Here is a 23,948-nt window from a genome sequence, read left to right as displayed (position 1 = left end):
TATGAAAGTATCACGTGCATTTTTCTGGCAAGGAGTCTTCATAGTTTAAATAAAATCTTGGCTTTGTTTGGTCTTCTCTGGAACTTACAAACTGCAGCAAACATTGTGCAAAACTGAGATTTCTTTGGAGTCAAAACTCGATATTTTTCCCCTAACTGGATGCATTTCTGGGATAATAGCCAACATCCTTTTTTTTTCCCCCAAATAAACCTCTGCTGCCACACACAAACCAAATGAGCTGTGTACTGGCACCACAGAGAATTCCACTTCTCTGCTCCTTGCATTGTGCATGAAACCCACCTTTTCACTTAACCATGAAGGCAGCAGGAATGGGTTACTTTTGTGAAACACAACTTTACGCTCTAGAGAACTTTGCAATACAAGTGTGCAATACAACTTCATTGTACATGCTAGTAACCTGCAGGGCTCGTTAAGAAAGCAAAAGGGGAGATACACTACCCACCTGACCTGGTAGATGTGATTTATTTCGGGTTAGTTTACGCATTTTCACAGAATCAGAGCGGACAAGAGTTTGGGTGAAGTCAAGAGCTCTGGGTTGTTGCCTCTTAGTCTGACAACTCCTGGCCCAGCCATCAGAACTTCCAATCCTACTACTTTTAGATAGGTCTGCGAACAGGTGCTGGGCTCATCCTCTAGATCCAGAATCTCAGAGCCTTGAAGTCTCCTTTTGGCATTTTGTTGAGCTCTGACTTTTACACACACATTTGTGCTGGATCAGGTTAGGTCGCTACAAGAACATAACAGAAAACAGACATAATAGACCCAGGTTAAACAAGTCCGTGTTTCTTGGGTAGCCAAACATGGTTTACCCCCAGATAAATTTAGACACTTAGGCTGTGTCTACACTACAAAAATAACTTTGAAGTTGCTAGCTTGGAAGTACAACTTTGAAGGAAGCAACTTTGAAGCTGAGTGTCTACACACACCCTGCTTCAAAATTTAACTTCCCGGGAATGGAGTAGGAAAAATGTGTGTAGACTCTCTGCTGGCTACTTCGAAGTAGCGCCTAGCTTTGAAGTTAGTTCCTAGTGTAGACGCACCCTTAGTCAGCCAAGAACCTGCATTGACTAGTGGATACAGTTGGGACACTTGGAGACAATTTAGAACCTGTCAGAACTAATTAAGATGGTTTGGTTTGTTTGGAAAACCTGGAGCCAATCAAAAGCTGGCTAGAACTGATTAAAAGCCTCCCCTTCAATCCGTTTAATGGTGTTCCAGGAGTGGTGAAAGGAGGCAATGTAGAGACACTGTCAAGTACCAGGAGAGAACCGTGAAGGTACAAAAGGTGAGGGGCAGAGAGAAGCTTGCCTGGGGAACCGTCCCTTTGGGCGCTGGAAGTCTGAGGGAGGTAAAGCCCTGCTAGAATGGGAGAGACTTAGGTAATAAATCTAGTTTATTGTCTCTGTGTCTGGTGTGGCCTCCCTTTCCCCCTTGCTGTGGCAATGATGAGATGCAGACTATGGCTTGTCCCTAAAGTCAAAGGATCAGACTGAGAGCTATATAGTGAGCCACTGAGCAATTAGAGCAGGAAGTGCTGCTGTCCCTAGATGGGCAGAAATAATACTCAGCTGACTGCTATCCAGAAGCGTATAATTTGTATGTATACATATGGATGCATAAACAATACACCCCACCCCAAACTCCTCACATGGAAAACCCGTATTTACATCAGAAACTTTCCGTTCTAAGTGTCTCGCAACAGGACACAAGTCCTCTAATCCTGTAATCTAAGCCTGGGTCCTGTTAGAGACCTTTTGGCATCAGAGATCTTCTTACCAGCCCCGATCGAAGGGTCTGAGCTTGCACATTCGGTTGTCAAGAAGCTTTTGAAAGCAATTAAATATGTATTTTCACCTGCTTGTGAGTTTCCAGCTGGGTGTGACTTAAATCCTAATGCTCGCTACATTAATGAAATGGCCATTTGAACCTTTAAGAAGATGGTCTCTGTATCCTCTGGCCCTCAGATCCTTGTCATGTGCAGTGGACCTCAACTCGGAAAGTCTGAGAGATCCAAGTCCTGAGGGCTACCTTTCTTTTATAGAGAATCGTTGGGAAAAGGTGGCTTTTTGCAGCATCCAAAGTAGCTGACTAAAGCAATTTTTAATTTCTGTTTTCACTAATCCACTAATTCTCCAAATATTCTTCCTTAAACTTCATATAGCATAGCTTAGGCTATATCTAGACTTTAAGCTTCTGCCACATTGGGAGCATTCTGCTGAGATACCGGTCATCCTCATTCCATGAGGAAGAAGGGATGTCTCAGCAGAGAAGGTTTTCCCAACATTTGTCCCCTTGTGGGCTGGCCAGATGTAGGGAAAGCCTCTCCTGAGAGAACTGTTGGTAAAAGATAGACAAATATGGTATGTACTTTGTGTACTCTTGCCAACATTTCTCTGCAATCTAGACACAGCCTTAGATGTTAAATTCTTGGCTGTTACTTAGATAGGGCAAAGCCCATACAAACATTGCGTGGGTTAGACTTACTTTATATGGGTAAATCTGAGGGGAAAGGGAATTAGTGGCATAACCTCTCTGATTGGGGATTTTCTGGTTGGATAAAACTTTGTGTGCTGTCTTGTCATAGAATCATAGAATGCTAGGACTGGAAGGGATCTTGAGAGGTCATCGAGTCCAGCCCCCTGCCCTCATGGCCGGACCAAATACTGTCCAGCCCGTGGGCCGCATGCGGCCCTGGACAGCTAGTAATGTGGCCCCACAAGATCGTAAGCTTTTAACATTATTGTGTGATTTATATAAATTAACTATATTATATATTTTATATGCAGCCCAAGACAATTCCTCTTCACTCAATGCAGCCCAGGCAAGCCAAAAGGTTGGACGCCCCTGGTCTAGACCATACCTGATAGACATTTATCTAACTATTTGCAAAGCACCAGTCACCCTTGTATCTACGTTCTTCACCAGACATCAACATTATCACCCACCTTTCAGGTGTCTCTCGTAGCTAAAATGTTAAAACACATACTTGGCCCTGTCTAAAACAATTTCCCTTTAAAAGTCTTATGAACAGGTACAAAGAGATGCAGTCCTGCTACTTTGGAATTCTGTTCCTACCTTAATGAAGTGTTCCTCTAGGTGTGACAGCTAGATCTGATTCCAGTGCTGGAGACTAAGCAACTAGTATTACCAAATCTGTAAAGAAGGGAAGAATAAGAATTCACCTTCCCAGCTGTGAGATTGATAGTTCAACTGCTCAAAGGAGAGAGGCATATGGACGCAGTAACTTCAGATCCTCAAGCAGAATGCCAACACTGACCCACCTGTTCCCCTGTTCGACAACCTTACTCTTTTCTAAGCCTTACAGTCATCATGGCATTACGTTGGAGCTACAGCTGTCTACATAATACTAACCTTGAATGTTTGGTTGCTTCTGTGAGGAGGATTGTAAACATAGCACCAGCTGGCTACTACGGTCTTCAATGTGCTACTCCAATGAGTAAGCATCCCCGCCTTCACAGTAAACAACCTTGCAAAGTCTGTTTATTCTGTATGATAATCATTAATTATGGGGAGAGGGAAAGCTGATTTTCATGCTTCGTAACCTTTTTTTATTTACCAGGAAGTTGCACACAGCCAGTTTCCTCTAGTCTTGCGGACAATAAAAAGTCACCGTTCTCTGTGTTTGTGTTTGACCCAATTGTCCTCATGTATGCGAGCCTGTGTTATTTCCCCAGCAGTTCTGATATTGCTTGTTGATAGCTTAGCTTTCAGTGAAATGATGGGCCATATTCTTTGGCCTTTTTGAATTTTCAACATGGTAAATCATTCTGTGTTATTACTAGAAGTGGAATCAGTCACTGCTCAAATGCTTTGGGTTACCTCCAGGAGTAAACTAAATTATAAGCAGACCTTTCCAAATACTATCGCACTCGAAAGTGCTAAGAAGTAGTACTGGGTTTCGGGGGAAAAAAGGCTCTTTGGGCTATAATACTACATTTTTAAAAGCCTGTTTAATTATTTGCTACTCATTGTGGTGTCTGAGAACATGAATTGAATTGAAAACAAGGAGCATATTATAGTAAATTGACATCAATAGCCAGCACTCACTGCTCTGCCCCAGTCCGTCATAAGAGAAACATCACCAGCAGTAGTGGGTTGCCTTGACCCAAGAGATAAGTCTTGCGTTGCACTATGAAGGTCAAAAAATTCTTGCCCCTGTAGATCTACAGCTGGGAAGTTCTTACTGTAAACCCTTGAGATATGCGCAATCAAGTTGTGCATGTCTTGGGTTAACAGGACTGCTGCCCCTGTCAGGCTGTTGCTCCTGTCTCTTGCCACCCCGACAGAAGGAGTTTCCCGCTCTTGTCAGAGGTGGCAGCCACTTCTGTCAAGGGCGGCAGCCGTGAGTCAGGCTACAGCCTCTAACAGGAGCAGTTTCCCAGTCCCCGGAGTGGCGGGGAGTTGGTAACCAGGCAGCAGCCTGGCTCCCAGCTCCCCTCCACTTGCAGAGCCAGGAAACTGAACAGGGCAGCAGCCCTGGTTACTTTCCTGGCTCCAAGGAGTGGAGGGTAGCTGAGAGCCAGGCTGCCCCTTGTTCTTGGCTCCCCTCCACTGGCTGGAGCCAGGGAACCGACCAAGGCTGCTGTCCTGCTCAGTTTCCCCTCTCTGCAAGTGGATGGGAGCCAAGAGCCAGGCTGCTGCCTGGTTTCCAGCTTCCCTCCGCATGTAGGACCTGGGAAACTAACCAGTTGATCAGTTTCTCGGGTCCTGCAAGTGGCAAGCAGCAGAGAGAAAGGAATCAGGCTGCTGCCTGGTTCCTGGCTCCCTGCCACTCTGGGAGCCAGGAAGCTGACCAGCCCTGTTGGGCTGGTCAGTTTCCCAGCTCCTGCAAGCCCAGGGGAGCTGGGAACCAGGCAACAGTCTGGTTCCCCTTTCCCCTCGACTTGCAGGAAAATGCGAGTTACCCAAGGGTTACAGAAATGCAACCCTCGAGTAACTGGAGGATATAGTCTACTGAAGACAACTTGATGGAGTTCTGCTGTCAAGTTGTTTGTATCTAGGAGCTGCCCACGAAAGAGCATAAACCCCAGTGATGAGGAGGATAACCAGGCACAGAAAGTGTTGGATCAGATCTTGGTTAAATAATTTGGGTAACTCACCCATAGTATTTACCCTAAGACAGAATGGCTCCTGCAGTGATAGTCAATGTCTTGCATTTCCAATCATAAACAGTATAGTGACTTGATTTGAACCTCTGCCGTTCAGCACTCTCATGGCTTGACAGGTGCCAGATGAGAGAATTTGACTGACGGGAGGTCATTTTTTTTCTAGCATGTTACCAACACTTTGCTTACTGAGGTCTTAGATGATATTTAGGGGTAAATTACAGCTAAATAATAGCAGAGAAGACTGAGAGCCAAGACTGGTGGCTGGAAACAAATTTCATGGGACTGCGGGAAACTTGGCCACACCTGTGATAAGTGATCTTCTGGCTAACTAAAATCACACTGAATTATGGAGTTTCCCAGCTGAGAGAGTGCCAGATTAGAGGTTCAACCTGTATTTTCATTCTAGCTATTGCACATATTAATTCATTAACAGTGGCTCTGTGATCATTCCACATAGGCTATATTGCTTCCCATGGCAGTCTGATACAATTGACTTGGTAACGTTAGTGACAATGGGATGGCGCTTTCTTCTAGCTTGGTTCTTTGTGCTTCTCATCTCATGACAACCCTGCCTGGCCAGCACTGCTCTCATGATGACATTACTCACCGGTTCTTGCCAATAACATTTGATTCATGTGTTCTAAATAATTAAAAGAAATGTATTTAACGTGCGTGAGTGTCAGCCCTATAAACCATCTTCAGATAGTGTGTGACTAAGGTTTTCTGGGCTTTGATGAACAGCTGGAAGTGAATAACTTCCTGCGCCTGCCCCAAGATCTGCCTCTCATTTCCCAAACCAGGCCTTTCTGGCCTGTACACAGAGGCACTTCACTGTCAGACTTCCGACGCCAGTGTGAACATTAGCAGTTCTGCTGAATGTCTCCGCTTCATCCAGGATCTGTTTCTCTGAAGATTTGATTACTGTGTAAATTCCAGATTACGGACCACGTGGCTAGCAATTTTGCAGAGCTTTTTAGCAGCTGTCAGTTTTTATAAATAATTGGACTCCAAAAAACAGTGCTCAGAGCCACAGGACTGAGGTAACAGCCTCTCGTATGCAGTATTATCTAATACTCAAACTAGCCTCTTCTGTATACCTTTCTCTCCATTTTCTGTAGTTCTGTATATATCCCTGTTTGAGAGAGCACTGAAAGAGGCCAAAACCAGGGGTTGCTGCTTCATATTGAGAACATTTGTTCATTTTGTCCTATTGAATGTCATTGAAGCCACATGTTTTATAATTGAAAACCAAGGGTAGATTCCAAAGGAGACAGCTCTTAAGAGACTGACACTCTCTCTCTCTCTCTCTCTCTCTCTCTCTCTCTCTCTTTTTCTCAGATCCTGTGACTAGGAAGAGCAATTAGAAATATTACACTAAATGCAAACCTGGTCTCTTTGCAAGGCATAAGAGATCTGGCATAATAAATACAAGTCAACATATTTATATTTAAAAAAAAAGATTTCTAAGACTTGGTAGAAGCTTTCATATTTATAAAACTCATGAGAGCATAACAAAAATAAATAAGACTTTTTTATCCAAGTTATGTTAAATACGGAGAATAATTGTGTGTTTTTAATCTGTGTAGAATTTTAGATTGCTCCCTTGTTTTAGCGTTCACAGACTTAAGGAAACTTAGGTCATCTTGTGTTTTTTAAATGTCGGTTTCCAGTATTGGGGGAATTGGCCAAGGAGGAATCATCCTAACAAGAGCTTGGCTTGATTTACTGCTCTCCTGGAAAGAGTGAATAACAGTAGTAATTGCATCCTACTGAAGTCTCTGCCATCTAGTCTTGTTGAGAAGTGCTTTGTTTTCAGCTTTGTTGTCCCTTTGTTCAAATATGGCTGATCTGTCAATCCTGGGTTACAAGATTGTAATGTGTGTGGAGAACAAAAAAAAGTAGCGTTTGCTGTTACATCCGTGTGTAACAAAGGAGGCTTATTGATATGAAGGGGCGTGTCCCTTACTGTGACGATGATTCATATGTTGGTCTTGAGCAGACGTGGGCAATTGATGATCGCATGTGGCTCATCAGGGTTCCGTGTGTGGACCTGGCGCCTTATAGACCGTGCTGCTGGTTTCTGTCCGCATTGTTGTGTTGTGTTTTTTGTTTTGTTTTTTGTTTTTTTTTTCCCCTGTGGGTATTATTAAAGTGACATGCACATCGAGTGAGGTGTATGCACAAGCTGTGTGCTCCCTCTGCACTCAGTCAAAGTTCTGCCATGGTTCAATCAGCACACCCCACAAATTCCAGGTAAGCATAGTTAGCAAAACTACCCTGTTCCAGGAGACCATCTTGGTTACAACAATCTTGCATCTCAGTGAGATGAAGGTGGGCCACTCACGCAGTCAACTCACAAGCCTAGGTTGTCCATTGCTAGTCTAGAGTAGTGGTTTTCAACAGGAGGTCTGCCTAGGTTTTCCAGGGTTGCTTATCAGCTGATTCAGATATTTGCCCAGTTTTACAGCAGGGTGCATAAAAAGCGTTAGTGAATTCTGTACAAACTAAAATTTTATATTGAAAATGACTTGTTTATACTGCTCTGTGTGCTACACTCTGACATGTAAGTTCAGTATTTATATTTCTATCGATTTTTATAATTATATGGGAAAAATGAGGAAGCGAGAGGGTTTTCAGTAATAGCACACTGTGACACTTTTGTACTTGTATATCTGATTTTGTCAGCAAGTAGTTTAAGTGAGATGTAATGTGCTGGGGTACGCAAGACAAATCACACTGGTGGTGGGGATGCAGTAGACAGCGCAGGTTGAGAACCATTGGGCCTCTTCTATGGTCACTTCTAAAGGAGTTGATTGCTGTTATAACCAGAATACTGTGATTGTCAGAAGAGGAAGGAAAAAAAGACAGGGTAAAAGATGTAAAGTTTACAGTGTACTTTTAATGTAGCTGTGATACAGAGAGTGCTTTTATTTTCTGCCTGAGAAACACTTTTTTGTATGGAATGCTAGCGTAGCTAAAGCAGAGTTTCTAAATCAAAACTTGAAAATGAACTGGTCTGAGACACTTTTAAAACTAGCTCCAATAACACGGATTTAGTTCCAGTGTAGCTGGGGCTTCTGTGGACTTTCAAATACAGTAACTGGAAAAAAACCAACAACAAATATTTGGCTGGATAGAATCCCATTTCCTTTGTATCAATGAAGGTGCTATAGCGTTAGTGACGAGACACGGTAGGTCATGGTTGGAAAGAAACCATTGGTTTACTTCCATAGTTCTCTAACTCTGGTTTTTCTAACAGCTTCTTAATACATCTAGTCCAGAAATAGCGCCATAAACTGTGGTGGAGAAATCAGTTTGGAACAAGAGAGATTTATTTTCACTCAGAAGTGTGGTGCTTACGTCCAGCACCATTTTATGGCAAAATATATCTTGGGTTCTGGTCCTCTTCTTATCGTCACTCGCAATGATCGTTTTCTTCCAACCTCATTGAATCTTGGTCTAATAAAATGTAATTCTTACCATGGTTTTCTGATTGCTTAGCTGTGACTTATCAGACTAGATGGTCACAATGGCTTCTTGTGCCTGAAAGAATATGGGTCATGTTAATGGTCCTTCCATTGATGGGTATTTTTCCCTCATGGGGAATCTATTGGTATGAACTCAGTATTGGAGCCAGACCTCCTGAAATTTAATCCTACTTCTGGCTCTTGATATCCTAGTCTTCAATAGACAAGGAAGTAGAGATAGTCATTGCAGGAATTACTCTTGCATCTTTCAGTATATCCACCTAGCAATTTTGATACATTACTACTCAGTAGATCTTCTGTCCATGGTTACATTAATATACATGAACAACAAGAAGTCCCGTGGCACCTTACAGACTAGCAGATATTTTGGAGCATAAACATTTGTGTGCAAAGACCCGTCCTCTGATGAAGCAGGTCTTTGCCCACGAAAGCTTATGCTCCAAAATATCCATTAGTCTGTAAGGTGTCACAGGACTTATTGTTGTTCTCGAAGATACAGACTAACACGGCTACCTCACTGATACTAATAAACATGGCGTCTCCTGAAAAACTGTGACTGGGAGAAAAGACTTCTGAAAACTTCAAACATGAAGAGTTGCACTGGGGCATGGAGGCAGGCGGGACTGGCTCAACAAGTGGAGCTGCAGTGCTTGAGGTCTCCTGTACACACTGAGTAGAAACTATGATTGTACATTGTTCCCCAATCATGCAGGCTTCATTTGAAATCCAAATCTTACCAATATATATTGTCAGGTATAAAATACCTAGCAAGGTATCTGCAGGTGGAACAGGAGCTGTTGAATATTGTAATTTGCAGAACAAGGGATATTGTGTAAAACTCATTTCGTTTCAAAATGAAGAAAAATAGAAATTTCAAAATCTCTGCCAAAAAAAAAAAAGTTAGTTTAAAAACTCATTGTTTTGTTTCCAACATTCCAAACTCTCAGGCTCCCAGATCCCCGTCCATGCTGTACGAGGCAGGGGGCTTGGAAATTCTGAAATCTCCCGAGGTTTCTAGCCTCTTTGTTCCAAGCAGGGAGTCTGAAAGACCCAGAGTCTCCAACCCTGTGGCAAAACAAAAATGCAGTCAGGTAGCACTTTAAAGACTAACAAAATAATTTATTAGATGAGCTTTCGTGGGACAGACCCACTTCTTCAGCCCATAGCCAGACCAGAACAGACTCAATATTTAAGACACAGAGAACTAAAAACAGGAATCAAGGTGGACAAATCAGAAAAAAAAAATTATCAAGGTGAGCAAATCAGAGAGTAGAGGGGCAGAAGTGGGGGGGGAGGGTGTGAAGAATTAGATTAAGCCAAGTTGCAAACGAGCCCCTATAGTGTCCCAGAAAATTCCCATCCCGGTTCAAACCACGTGTTAATGTGTCGAATTTGAATATAAAAGAGAGTTCAGCAGCCTCTCTTTCGAGAGTGTTGTGAAAATTACTCTGCAGTAACAACACGCAAACTCTGTGACCGTTCTTGTGGCAGGGTTGCCTTAAAGCCAGGGATCCTGGAAGTACAAGCTCCCTAGCTACCTCCCAGATGTGCTGCAGAATGCAAGGCCAGGTTTTGACAGGAATGCTTCCTAGGTGTACAGGAAGTTCATTTAAAACAAATATTCATGCAGCATTTTGCTTTCAACAAATCAGCATTTTCCATTAAAAACTGGAAAAGTCTTGGCCAACTTAAATTCCAGTGTGTCTTACAATGCTCAAAGCATTCTGAGCAGTGGTGTGCTGCTCAGCCTGTTTGCCTACTTGTGGAACTAAATCTCGGGTGCCAGCAGAAATAGAAGGGTCTCTTTCAACTGCTCAAGGGGGATAATGTCACTAATTGGTCTAGATTGTTCTCTGGAGAATAAGGTACCCCCAGAATATGTTTAATAGGTGTCGGGAAGTATGTTATGGCAGGAGTTAGTTGTCAGCTCTTGGTAGTTCTGGAACCTTGGAAACCTCACTGTGGATCAGCTGCTGTTTCCCCCCTGCCTCCCCAGCTGTGCTGCCTCTGCAGTAACTTTATTGCCTTCGCAGGTACTTGCCTGTTTACCTTGCAGGGATAGTGAGTACCTGCAAAGAGGACCTGGGGATTACCAATAGTTAAATGAACTACAGGGGAAGAAGCTTCCTTAAGCCACCTTGCATTCATGCCAGGGAATGGTGGGAGTCTTTTTGGTGGGCCCTTTTCAGTGCCTGGGGAGGGAAGTATAGCTATAGTTTGGGAGGGGTAATCACCGAAAGAGGAACTGAAGGGAAACTGGTGATACTATGAGATGTCTTGTCTATTCCTGAGATAAATCATTTGGCTTTCTTCCTCCTAGTGTGATTGGCCCCTACAGTGGAAGAACTCCCCGTTTTCTTTGGTTAGCTCTCCTGTTCCTGGTGTGAATGAATATTTTAACCTCCTGGTTTTTTTCTCTTCTTACAGGTTAGCCAGTTCAGGCAGCTCTACTCCAAAGTCATCAATGATAAGCATGATGATGTTATGGCCAAGTTTGGAGCAATCCTGGCCCAGGGCATCTTGGATGCAGGTAACTTCCTTAGTACTGAAGCAGTAAAACGTTCTCTGACTTCAATGAGGGCGTCTGGAAGTATTCTACCATTACACTTACAAGGAGCAGATGGGATCTTTTTCAGGGAAAAGGCAATAAGCCATGTTTATTTAGAATACAGTAGAAAGGCAGCTAGCATGTGTATGCACATGTATTGACTCGCTCTCTCTCTCACGCTTTTTTACAGTATTTATCTTAAGCCTTAGTTCATCATCAGATGTGGGTAAACTATTACATTGTCCTAAATTAGGTATAGCTCAAATATAATTTTATACTACACTACATTCGTTGAAGCCAATAATGAAATAGATTTGGAAGCCTGGAGCTCTGGCTAATCTACGGATATTCATCAGTGCATGGGAGTTTCACACAGTGAGGTTTATCGTAAAGGATCTGATAGATGTAGGGTATCGGAGCTTCCATAAAACCCTTATTTTCAGGGGGACTGCAAAAATAAAACATTTGCAACACTGTTTTACAGTAAAACCATTTGAAACTTTCCAGGTAACCCTTTTCCAGATTTCTGCCCAAAGCATGATTTTCCTTTGGCTCAATTTGCCATCCAGAGCCTTGATTTATAGTATGTAAGTGGTGTTTATATGTTGCATCCTTTCTATTATAAGTAATTTCTCTGCAAGTCTGTTTGGAAATCTTATGGTATTTGTGACTCAACTTTCTTTGGGTCCTGTATTAAATTATTTTTTAACCCCATTAGTGAGCAAGAGTCCTCATTGTTGGGGAAAAAGTTCAGAGAAGGAAGCACAATTAATTGTATCAGTATTACTGCAGAACAGCCAAAGCTATTGTCATCAAAGGCCATCTGCTGCTTGTGGCTGTAGCTTCCCAGTTACATGGAATATAATTACATGGCCGCTAATGACTAAATATTATACCATGGATTTAAGCTCTTAGAGCCTTTATAACTTCCAGTGCTGATCAAGAAGACCTACCGAGGAAAGATTACATGAACAGAAGAAATTGCTCATCCTTGCATGGTGATACCAGATGTTTCTCCTCTTCTCCTTTGCCCTGCAATCAAATGAGGCTTCCACCTCCCTGCACTGTTGTAGGGGGTGTTCCTCCTCTCCCCCACCCCTGGAATCCTTTCAACCTACTTCTGAGAGCTGTAATCACAACATACTTGCTGCAGGTTGGTCAGAGAACAAACACTGTCCTGTATGCTTTAGTACCATGGTAGGTTGGAAACACCAGCATCACAGCAGTCATCTTCCTTCTTCCACTGCCCCCCTAATCAGTCCTGAGCTCTGGTAGCCTGGTAAGGTTACTCCCAAGCTATAGTCTCCTGTAGTGTAGCAAATTGTCATGAATCCTCAGGCCTGCTGGGTCATAGATTTTTCTTTCATAGATCTGGACCTGCCTTGAACTTTGTGTGCTGGGACTGAGTTAAAAATGCACATAAAATCTTGCTGTCATCTTATTCAGTTATCATACAGCAGCATGGCAAGGGTGTGTGGGTGGGTAATCATTGTGTATTATTGTAGGACTGGAAGGCCTCGAGATTTCATCTTTTCCAGCCCACAACATGCGTGGTAAGGCTAAGCAATATCTAGACCATCCCTGACAGGTGTTTTGTCTAGCCTACTACCAAAGGTCACCAATGATGGAGATTCCACAGTCGCCTTAGGCAATTTGTTTCAGTGCTTAACCGCAGTCCAGATTTTTTTTTTGCCTAATATCCAATCTAAACTGCCCTTTGCTGCTTTTCCTAGCCTCGAAGTTTAAAGAGAACGTTTTTTTCTTTCTCCTCCTTGAAACTTGTACTTGAAATCTGTTGTCTTGTCCCCTCTGTCATCTCTTCTTCAGACTAAACTAACCCAGTTTTTTCAGTGTTCCTTCCTAGGCCGTGTGTTCTATACACTTAATCCTTTTTGTTGCTCTTTTCTTGATTTTTTTTCTCTTAATTTGTCCACATGCTTCCTCAAACATGGTACCCAGAACTGGTCACAATCTTCCAGCTGAGGCCTAATCAGGGTGGAGTAGAGCAGAAAAATTATTTGTTTTGCTTGCAATGCTCCTTGTAGTACATCCAGAATTATATTTCCTTTCTTTGCAACAGTGTTCTGTGGTTCACTCTTAGTTAGCTTAGGTTCCACTGTGACCCCAGTGTCATCTTCTCGTGCCCTGGTAGCATGAGAGCAGTCCCTCTAGCTGGATAGCTTCCTCAGCCTTGGATGTCTCAACTGTCAGTGTGTGTGTGAATTCAAACAAAGCCACTGTTTTTGTAACCTGCTACTTCATTTCCGGGAGGCACTTCAAAAAGAAAATACATTAATTACCCTTTATCTCTGCTGCTCCACTCGAAATGCTTAAGTGGGGACCTGCAGAGGCTGAAACTTGAAGCACTGTTACAGGCAGGGTTCAGTGTCATCTGCCATAGCTGGTGCAGCTGAACTTGTAATTCTTCCCTGGAAGGAAAAGGGAAGCACTTCTGTTCCATAGGCTGGGCTTTGTTACACAGGGCAGCAATTTTAATGTGTCAGGTAGGGCTGTCAGGTTATTTCTCCCACACAGTGAAGCACAGGTTGCACCTTCCAAAGCCGGTACACTTTCGTCTGGCAACATCTGTGGTCCTGTCTGACCGTGGATGTTTCCAGGTGAGAGAGTAACGGGCCAGTGCAGGAGCCCCAGTGGGGCAAGGAGCCAGAGTCCGTTCCTGCCTTGCAGCAGAGAGGGCAGTGGGAGCCCCTGCTGGCCCCACAACAGTGCAGGGGCTAGAGCCAGAGTCCTGCAGTGGTGGAGGCTAGGAGGCTGCTGCGGGGCTGGGAGCCCAAGCTTCTGCTTACCCTGTGGCAGCAGGGAGCACAGGAGCTGGCTGGAGCTCTGTGGCAGCCCCGGGGAGCCTGGGCTGGGATTAGAATCCCAGGGAGGGAGGCTGGAGCTACAGCAGCCCCAGAGCTCAAGGCTGTCTGCTTGCAAGAGCCCTGCACCTCCCCTTATCTGGCAAATTCTCTTGGTCAGGACCAGTCAGGCTCTGAGCATGCCGGATAAGGGAGGAGCCACCTGTAGTTATTAGACTTGTGGTGTCACAGAATCACGGGGCTGGAAGGGACCTCAGGAGGTCATCTAGTCCAGCCCCCTGCTTCAAGCAGGATCAACCCCCACTAAGTCATCCCAGCCAGGACCTTGTCCAGCCGGGACTTAAAAACCTTGAAGGATGGAGAATCCAGCACCTCTCTAGGCAACGCATTCCAGTGCTTCACCACCTGCCTGGTGAAGTAGTTTTTCCTAATATCTAACCTACACCTCTCCCTCTTCAAATTCAGACCATTACTCCTTGTTCTGCCATCTGACACCACTGAGAACAGTTTCTCACCCTCCTCCTTAGAGCTCCCCTTTGGGAAGTTGAAGGCTGCTATTAAATCTCCTCTAAGTCTTCTCTTCTGTAAACTAAACAAGCCCAAATCCCTCAGCCTATCCTCATAGGTCTTGTGCTCCACACCCTTAGTCATTTTTGTTGCCCTTCACTGAACCTGCTCCAGCAAATCCAAATCCTTTTTATACTGGGGGGCCCAAAACTGGATACGATATTCCATGTGTGGCCTCACCAGTGCCAAATAAAGAGGAATAACTAATTCTCTAGATCTGCTCGAAATGCTCCTCCTAATGCACCCGAGTATGCCGTTAGGCTTCTTGGCTACAAGGGCACACTGTTTACTCATATCCAGCTTTTCATCCACATGTCGCATGAGGGAGGTGCCACTAAGTGGAAATAATGAATTTTGTCAATGTTTAATTGTCAGGCCTAAGCAGCTGTATTTTGCTAGACGCTTGCCTTGTGAGACAGTACTGAAGAAAATCTTGTGTGCTGAACCTGAGTAGGATTTTTAGCTCAAACTTCTAAGCTTGCATAGTCTTTTCCTCTCTTGTCCTTAGCTGACAAATGTTTATTCTCTGTTCCTTCCCAAACTGACACGTTTTATGAAGAATATAAGTAGGCTTGAGCTCTAGAGTGTGAACTTGTGATCTGTTTTAATTCTGAGTTTAATTTACTGAAGAGATCCACTTGTCTCTAAGTATCCATTGTCATTTTAAATCCTCCCGGGATATGACTGAGGGGGAAACACCAACCACGCTTGATAAGCGAGCATTTATGTAGTACCTAAAAACGCGTTTTCTGCAACAGCGATTGATTCATGAACAACCACTAACCAAATCACTCCTGCATTAATGCCATGGCTGTGAACACGCAACCAAGTTAATTTTCATTTCAGATAAAGAAACAAGTCTGTGTTAACTAACTGCAAAGGGGCAAAAATCCTGTTGCATTCTAACAGGTTAAATACGAACAGAAGTAGAGTCCTGATATTGGAAACAAATGAAGTGCAGGAGAGCAGTTTGCAGGGCCCTATTTTAGTGTGGCTTATCTTCCCCCTCAGTCAGGAGTGTGGTGGTGGGTGGGGGGTAAGGAGAACATTGAAGATGGTTGAATGGGTCTTTTTGTCTTTTAGATTAACTCCTTGCACCAGGTACCATCTTGGTTTTATGTTCTGTCTGTGCAGCACAGAGCTTGGAATTGAAGCTTAATAAATAATGAATGGGTAGGAAGTTAAAATCCACAGGCGGGAGGGCAGGTGAAACTGAGCCACCGGGGAGTTTGTGTGCTTTTGGTGATAGGAAGATATTTTGGGAGGATGAGGTCAGAGGGTTCTTTCTGAATTCCATAAGGAAGAGCTTACTGTGGATTTGTGTTTGCAAACTGTGTCTCGTTACCTTTACCCCAGTAAAGAGTGCTGTCGGCAGGGTTTTTTTCCCTGTGGGCGCCCCCCCCCCATTTTAAATCCTAAACTCTCTTGATTTCTAGCAATAATACATTCAGCTGCACAGAGGCGTTCCCTCATCTGCCTCCACTTCAGGGCGGCTTTCAACTCATAATAAACACAGGAAAAAGCACCGTCTCTTTCCCTCCACCTTTGTCTACTTTTGTTTACAGTCCCAATTTAAAATCAGTGTGTACATCAGTAACTCTAGCTGTTGGAAACAAAAGTCATTATATACATTCATGCTTCTACTTTCTACAGGAGCTGTTGTTTGTGTTTTATTGTATATGTAAAGCACCACCTTGACACATATGGCCCTTGACTCTGCTGGAGCTTTGGTGGTATTGTTGCCTCCTTCTTAAGGTGGCACAGTGGCAGTTCGTGCCCGGTATGCAACGCTGGCCCAATAACACACCGAGAGTGGAAGAAGAATCTTTATTTGGCATGCCAAGTAAGGTGCAGGGGGATCTCTCCTCAAAGCCTGCACACCTTGCAACAAGCAGTGAACAATACTTATACCTCTCTTCTCCTTTGTTCATCCCCCCTCCCAACAAACCAGGGGAGAGTTTCTCATACTCCCTTTATCCATTTCTCCAGCTCAAACTGAATTCTTACTGGTCTTATGCCATTCTGCTCTGGTAATTCCCTATTGAGCAGGAGGTCAAGTACCAATAGATTATTAACAAAAAGTAAATTACAGGAAGGTAGAGTTATTCGGTCGTATAGAACATGAACAGGATCTCATTAACAAAACAATACTGAAAATTAAGGAGGATTCACTAACAATGCTAAATTCAATATTGAACCTTATGAGAACATCAATAAGCATTCATTTACAAAACAATGTCTCTATGAGATCAGAATATAATAACGTTTCCCGTGCCAACATTTCCCCCCTTTGAGAACACTCAAGATGTCCCATATTGAGTCTTCTCATATTCCTTACTCAAAACCTGATTCATGGGTAGCATTTCCACTTTCTTATCTTTTAATACTTAAACAATAATTTCAGTCCTAAGTCCTCTTCAGCTTCTGGGGTAACACGGCTCACAGTCCACTCCTTTTCCTCAGCAGGTTCGACCTTTACTCGAGTGAAATGGACCCACGGTTTGACCCCTTGTAGTTTAGCAGCAGTCTTAGTAGTCAATAAAACGAGGTGTGGTCCTTTCCACTTCTTTTGAAGGGTCTCCTCTTTCCACGTCCGAAGCAAGACGCTGTCTCCTGGCTGAATATCGTGAAGGGGTTGGTCCAACGGAATGGGCTGATTGTCACGAACAAACCTGTGGATTGAAGACATAACAGACGACAGCAACAGCAAATATTTCCTTAAAAACCCCTCCCCTATCCCCCATTCTATACCTGTACCAGGCACCCCATTCATTGGCCATGGTTGCCCAAACAAGATTTCGAATGGGCTTAATCCTAACCTCCCTTTGGGTAATATTCGGGTCCTTAAGAGGGCTAAGGGGAGGGCCTCTGGCCACTTAAGCTGAGCTTCCTGGCACAATTTTGACAAATGTCTTTTCAAAGTCTGATTCCCTCTTTCCACCACTCTGCTGGCTTGTGGGCTATAAGGAGTGTGGTATTTCCATGGGATCTTGAGTCCATCTGCTACTTTCTCCACACATCAAGCTGTGAAATGGGTTCCTCGGTCTGATTCAATCCATTCTGGTACTCCGAACTGGGGCACTATCTCCTTTAAGATTTTAGCGGTAACTGTGCTGGCCGTACAATTTCTACACGGAAATGCCTCTATTCATCCTGCAAAACGATCCACAAGTACCAGTAGGTACCGAAACCCACTGGCGCGAGGTAGTTCAGTAAAGTCAATTTGCCACACAAGTCCTGGTCCCGGGGCTGATGGGAGTGGGGAGGGTACCACGGGTCTTCCTGCTCAGGGATTATTTTTCTGACATACCATACAGTCTCTAACCACCTGTCTGGCTTCATTTCTTATTCCATCTCCTATAAAGTACTTTTCTAATAATTGGACCAGGGCCTCCTGACCTGCATGTGTTCCTTGAACCGTTGGCCTTATCAAGGGTCCGGGAAGCAACACTTGTCCTTTTTCACTTACATACCATCCTTCTCGCAGGTTCAGCTGTAACTGCTCAGCCAACTGCTGTTCTTGGGCAGAGTATTCTGGCTTTTCATGGGGATCTGGGAGGGTGGGGGTCAGAGGCAAAAGAGCAATACCCTCTGTGTTCGCTACCCGTTTGGCCTCTCGGTCCACCCGGGCATTACCTCTAGTTACATCCCCATTCCCCCTTTGGTGAGCTAATATTCCAAGAGCCACTCCCTTCTTTTCATGCACATACAGCTGAAATGGTTTAGTAATATCTGGTAGACCTAGGGCTGGAGCTTCCATTACACGGAATTTTAAAGCTTTAAATGCATGTTGAGCCTCTTTTTTTTTTTAAAAAAACAGAACAAGTCTCTCTTACTTTCTTTAACACACTCATACAGAGGCTTAGCCAGTACCCCAAAATCAGGTATCCATAATCTGCAAAATCCTGCCATTCCCAAAAAGGCACGCAGCTGTTTCCTGTTGCTGGGCTCAGGGATTTGACAAATTGCTTTTTTTTGCTTCTGCCAAGTTCATGCCTTTGTCTTGCTTCCTCCCTGGCTTTTGTTACAACCTGGTTACGCTTCAGACAACAGGGTTCTCATTAGGACCTGACAGTCATTCCAATCAGGCTTGTGACTGGCTAAACACCCTTTGAAAATTGAAATAAAGCGGCTAGGATCCGTGGAAAACTCCCCGGCTTGGGCTTTAAAAGTTGCCAAATCAATCGGATTAAAGGGCACATGGGAATACACCTGCATAGTAGTAGCCTGCCGATCCGCAGCTCCCAGTCAGTCAACCACTGTTTCAGTCACTAATAGATACAGTGTAACTGAGGGGGCTATTCCCAAATCATGGGAAACCCTTTCCCTGTATGGAGGGGGTGTGGGTGCAGAAGCCGAAGGGGGGTCCTGGTGACAGTTTACATTAGGCTTATTTACAGCTGGTTGTACTGCACATGATAATCCACACATTTCCTGCAGGTCTTGTCTATTTCTAAGATATTCAAAATATTGGCCATACATATGTTCTTCCCATTTACTGGTATGTTGTAAAAACAAAAGCAGCTGCAATATGGTGTTATAATTTAGGGATCCCTCTGGTGGCCACCGCTCTTGTCCCTCTAAGATATATTGTGGCCACTCTACTGTGCACAGTCTCCTTAATTTAGATTTGGTCAGAGGGTCCCCCCCTATAATTTTCCAGTGTTTTAAAACACAAGCCAAAGGGGTGTTGTTCTTAGGGATATTCCGACCGTGACCATTCCTATGGGTACTCTGACCCTGACCCATAACCTTTGCCCCAGACCTTAATATCTGTCCGACGTCCCGGAAGTCCCTTTCACAAAAAGGGACTGGGTCTTACCTGTCCAGAGGTCCGGCTCGTGCTGCTCCACCCTCTAGTTTCAGAGGTCCGGCTTTCGCCGCTCCATCCTTTGATTCAGTTTCAGAGGTCCGGCTTTCGCCGCTCCACCCTCAGTTTCCTCTCTCTCTCTTCCACGTTGCTGCGTTGCATCATTGTGTCATCCCTGGCAGGGGCTGCGGAACCTGGACGCCGAGTTCCCCCGGTAGGGTTACCGGTGTGCGCACTGGAAGTCCAACGCCGTCTCCCGCCACCCCCGCCAAGAGGCGAGCCGGGCAAGGCTTTAATTTAGAGTGCCCACCCAGGGACGCCAAAACTGTTGCCTCCTTCTTAAGGTGGCACAGTGGCAGTTCGTGCCCGGTATGCAACGCTGGCCCAATAACACACCGAGAGTGGAAGAAGAATCTTTATTTGGCATGCCAAGTAAGGTGCAGGGGGATCTCTCCTCAAAGCCTGCACACCTTGCAACAAGCAGTGAACAATACTTATACCTCTCTTCTCCTTTGTTCATCCCCCCCTCCCAACAAACCAGGGGAGAGTTTCTCATACTCCCTTTATCCATTTCTCCAGCTCAAACTGAATTCTTACTGGTCTTATGCCATTCTGCTCTGGTAATTCCCTATTGAGCAGGAGGTCAAGTACCAATAGATTATTAACAAAAAGTAAATTACAGGAAGGTAGAGTTATTCGGTCGTATAGAACATGAACAGGATCTCATTAACAAAACAATACTGAAAATTAAGGAGGATTCACTAACAATGCTAAATTCAATATTGAACCTTATGAGAACATCAATAAGCATTCATTTACAAAACAATGTCTCTATGAGATCAGAATATAATAACGTTTCCCGTGCCAACAGTATGATGGGTTCAGTCACAGGGGTCCCTTTTGAGACTGTCACCCAGTGTAGTGGTCATGCCACTCATCCTACTTACCTGCCCTCTTGAGGTGCTCTCCAGTCTGTTCTGTTCCACTGCCCTATTTATCAATGAAGAGAGAGACACAACGGTTTAACACCCCCTCCCCCCGTCAAGTAACATTTACAGTGGGCATAAAAATAAACAGAAGTATTTTTATTCAGTACAAAAAGTAGGATTTAAGTGATTACAAATAAAAACAGACAGATCAAAATAAGTTACTAAACCAAACTAAACAAAACAGACCAGCTAATCCTAATACACTAAAAAAATTTGTTAAATGCATATTTTTACCCTAGCAGTTGTTCTAATCATCTCTTTCACAAGCTAGGTAGCCTCCTAGCTTGGGCTCGCTCCTTCTCTCTGTTCCATCTTAGATGATTCCAGCAGGCATCTTGGGTCGTAACTGGGGGTGGGGGCTCCTGGCGTCTGGCCACTTATTCTATTATTTGGTTGCCTGCCCTCCTTTTCACCCAAGGCAGGAATTCTTGTGCTCAGTTCAAATTCTTCTTACCGTGAATGGAAAAGTACCAGATACAAAATGGGTTCCAGCATCAGGTGGCCTGGCCTCATCTCCTGTCATGACTAACCCCAGTCCAGGAAAACAAAACCATTCACAGATTGATACCTTGAGCATTGGGCCATTTAGTTTCTAGAGTATCAGTAATGGCCTTCATTAGCACGTTTAGATTTACAAACAACTCCATGCTTCCTATTTCTAACTTCACATACAAGAGTGATACAGGCACAAAAAATAGAATATACACATTCAGCAGATCATAAATTCTAAAATGTGACATGATGCATTTTTGACTGAAGTGTCTGAGTTATGCATATGCATAAGCTAGTTTTCATAAAGCGGAGGGGCGGTGACAGGTGGTTTATTTGATGAAATGTTGATCTTTCTGCTCTGGAACAATAGCACTGATAGTGCTTTCCTAGGTGAGCTCTGAATGGCTGCTCATTTTAAAAATAAGCAACACGAGGTGTGTGGGGAGCCTGGGCATTTGTCTCAGGGGCTGTGAAGGACCACAAGTTGTTGTATGTTGACGTGACCTGGTGGTGATGGGCTGAACATCCTCATATTGCACTGGGCCATGTTCTCTGCCTTCACAAGGGGTTCGTCCCATCAGACAGACTTGCGTCTCTGTGGGACGAAGTCGTGGAAGTTAGATATTGCAGCACAGCCGCATAAGGAATGAGTTCGCTGGGATATGTAGCACCATAACCTCGTTTGTATGATCTTTACTGCTCTGTGTCCGTCTGAAATCTAGCACAGCAGATCCTAGTAACCTTAGGGCTACACACTGTAGGTCCAATAGACATTTTCTTAGTAGCAGTATAGGTTTGGGGTGAGTCTTCGAGATATCTAAGGAACCCTGAAGATCCTCCATGTTTAGTTGCACTGGTGCCCGGTGTTTCAAAGGGGCCCGAGCTCCAGACCCTTTGAAAAACGGCAACAGTGTTGCCCCATGAGGCTCTGAGCAGCTGGGGCCCAGTGCTGTGGTCTGAGTCAGGCTAAGGGCTGACTGGACCATCTGCCTTTGGCCCCACCCCTCCTGGGTTACCGAACTAGGCCCCCCGCTGGCCTTGCTCCAAGGCCAGCGGTGGCTGTTGGTGCAGCTGCTAAGATCAGATCTGCTGCTCGTCAGCTAGAATATTAGCAGAAATTGATCTCATTACCCTTTGCTTCTCAGTGCATCTCTCAAACTCAGCAACAGACCTACTACAGGTGGCTACTTGTGCAGGGCTGAGGAATGCTGTTCTGGACCCCTGATTCTCAGTTATAAATTGAACTGCACTCCAAACGAGTGCTTGATTGTATTTTAATGAAATTAGCCTCTCTGCACCTGGCCTCGTCAGCGGTAATGGACTTGCCTGTTGCCCTCTTCAACTCAATCTGCTAAAGCCATCAGAGGACTGAAAATCAAATTAACACTTTTGCTCTGTTCACTTTCTAGATGGATGTTTTTGTATTGCATCCACATTTTGAGTTGTTTTGGTCTCTGCTTTGCAAGTACAAAGCTGAAGACTTTGTTTTCTGACAGAGATGGAACTCTGTTGCAATGGTTGCACGAGCTTGTCTCTTTGCTCCTTAGATTGATAACCCCTCGAAATTGCAGTTGAAATTACTGCTGTTTACATTTTTTTACAGGGATGATGTAGAACAGAAGCATGGGTGTACTTCATTTGTAAAACAGTAGCAGTTCAGGGCATGAGACTTAGCATTGCAAGAATGGTCCTATTAAGTCATGGTTTCCCAAACTGTGGGGTGTGCCCTCCTGGTGGGGTATAAAGAAATTTCAAGGGGGCCCCAAGGCAACCCAGCCCCCCGTCATCCCTCCCACCAGAAGAAAAATCTGGCCTTTGCTTCCAGCTCTCAGCCCCTGCCATTTTATACGGGTGACCTGGCACAGCCACTATAAAAAGCAGGCAGTCGGCGAAGACCCACATGGAGCTAGCTGCCTCTTGCAAAGGGGAGTGAGTGTGGGTTGGGGAGAGGAGGAGGAAGAGGAGAGGAATGGGGTTAGATGGGGGCTGCGGATGCCTGTCTTGGGAGAGGGGGATGCAGTGAAAGTGGGGTCTGGGGGTGCTTGGCTATGGGGGAGGGTTGGGCAGAGGGGCTTGTGGGGCTTGGGTGGCCGGCTTGCAGGGCTTATGGAGCTTGGGCAGCTGCCCCTGGCATTGCGGGGCTTGGGTGGCTTAGGCTGGCGGGTGGACGGCTGGCCCTGGCAGTGCGGGGCTTGCTCAGCTCTGGCAGAACAGGGCTCAGGCAGACGGGCAGCTGGCACTGGGCTCAGGCGGCTGGCTAGCTGGGGCTGCACCAGGTGCCTGCAAGGGGCCAAGAAAAACTATCTGTGCTTATTTTTAATTTCAAATAACGTTTATATCAATTTTTTGTGTTTATTTTAAATTACGAGCTGAATTTTTTGTTAAAAGGGGGATTGGATGATGGTAAAGGGGAGGTGGGGGCGTGTGAGGGTTTCTCAGAAATCAAAAGGGGGGGGCGATGCCAAAAAGTTTGGGAACCACTGAATGAAACGAGTCTCCTAGAAAACCAGACAAGCCATCTCTGCTTTCTGTGATCGGCCTGTGCTTTGCATGCCGAAATTGGCTGTGCCACAGTTTTGGCTGTTACGTTTGGTGACCCTTTGTCCTTCCGTACCCAGGCTGGAGCCTCAGGCCCCTTTGAATTGCCGCTGGAGACCTGCAGCTCTGGGGGCTTGGCGGGACGGGGCGTGCTGTGCTACGGTCTGGGTAGCGCGAAAGGCTGACTGCCTGAGGCCCTGCCCCTGGCAGGGCAAAGAGCTGACTGCCCAACAACCCATAGCGGCTGTTGTCCTCACTGTCCAGATCCCAGCTGACATTCTATCGCCTTGATGCTCTCTTGGCCAAATTAATTTGGCAGGAGTTGTGTCTCCCCACTGGCTCCATGTAGACGCAATAACGAGCTGGTGGTGCTGCTGCATAACCTGGGACCAGAATCTAAGCTGTCAAGGAAACGGCACCCAGAGGGTTTCCTCTCCCGCAGGAGTGATAAGGACATTGTGGTTTTGTTTCTGCTATTGCTGTCATCAATGAGCGACTTCTGAAACACTGGCCATGAAGTGTCTGTGTTGAGCAGTACTCAGAA

General features: G+C 44.9%; 1 protein-coding gene across 1 annotated transcript in view; it reads left to right on the top strand.

Moving 5' to 3' along the window:
- The window catches only part of PSMD1 (proteasome 26S subunit, non-ATPase 1), a 129,336-nt gene that overhangs the window by 89,730 nt on the left and 15,658 nt on the right, over positions 1–23,948 (top strand). The window contains exon 19 of the mRNA XM_075004294.1: positions 11,066–11,168. Within this exon, the coding sequence (XP_074860395.1) occupies positions 11,066–11,168 (103 nt within the window). The remainder of the gene's footprint in view (positions 1–11,065; positions 11,169–23,948) is intronic.

Source organism: Carettochelys insculpta, chromosome 10 (assembly GCF_033958435.1).
Source record: "Carettochelys insculpta isolate YL-2023 chromosome 10, ASM3395843v1, whole genome shotgun sequence".
In the NCBI taxonomy this organism is placed as follows: domain Eukaryota; kingdom Metazoa; phylum Chordata; order Testudines; family Carettochelyidae; genus Carettochelys; species Carettochelys insculpta.
Note: the sequence above shows the minus strand (reverse complement) of the source record. Positions and strands in the feature narration are given on the sequence as shown.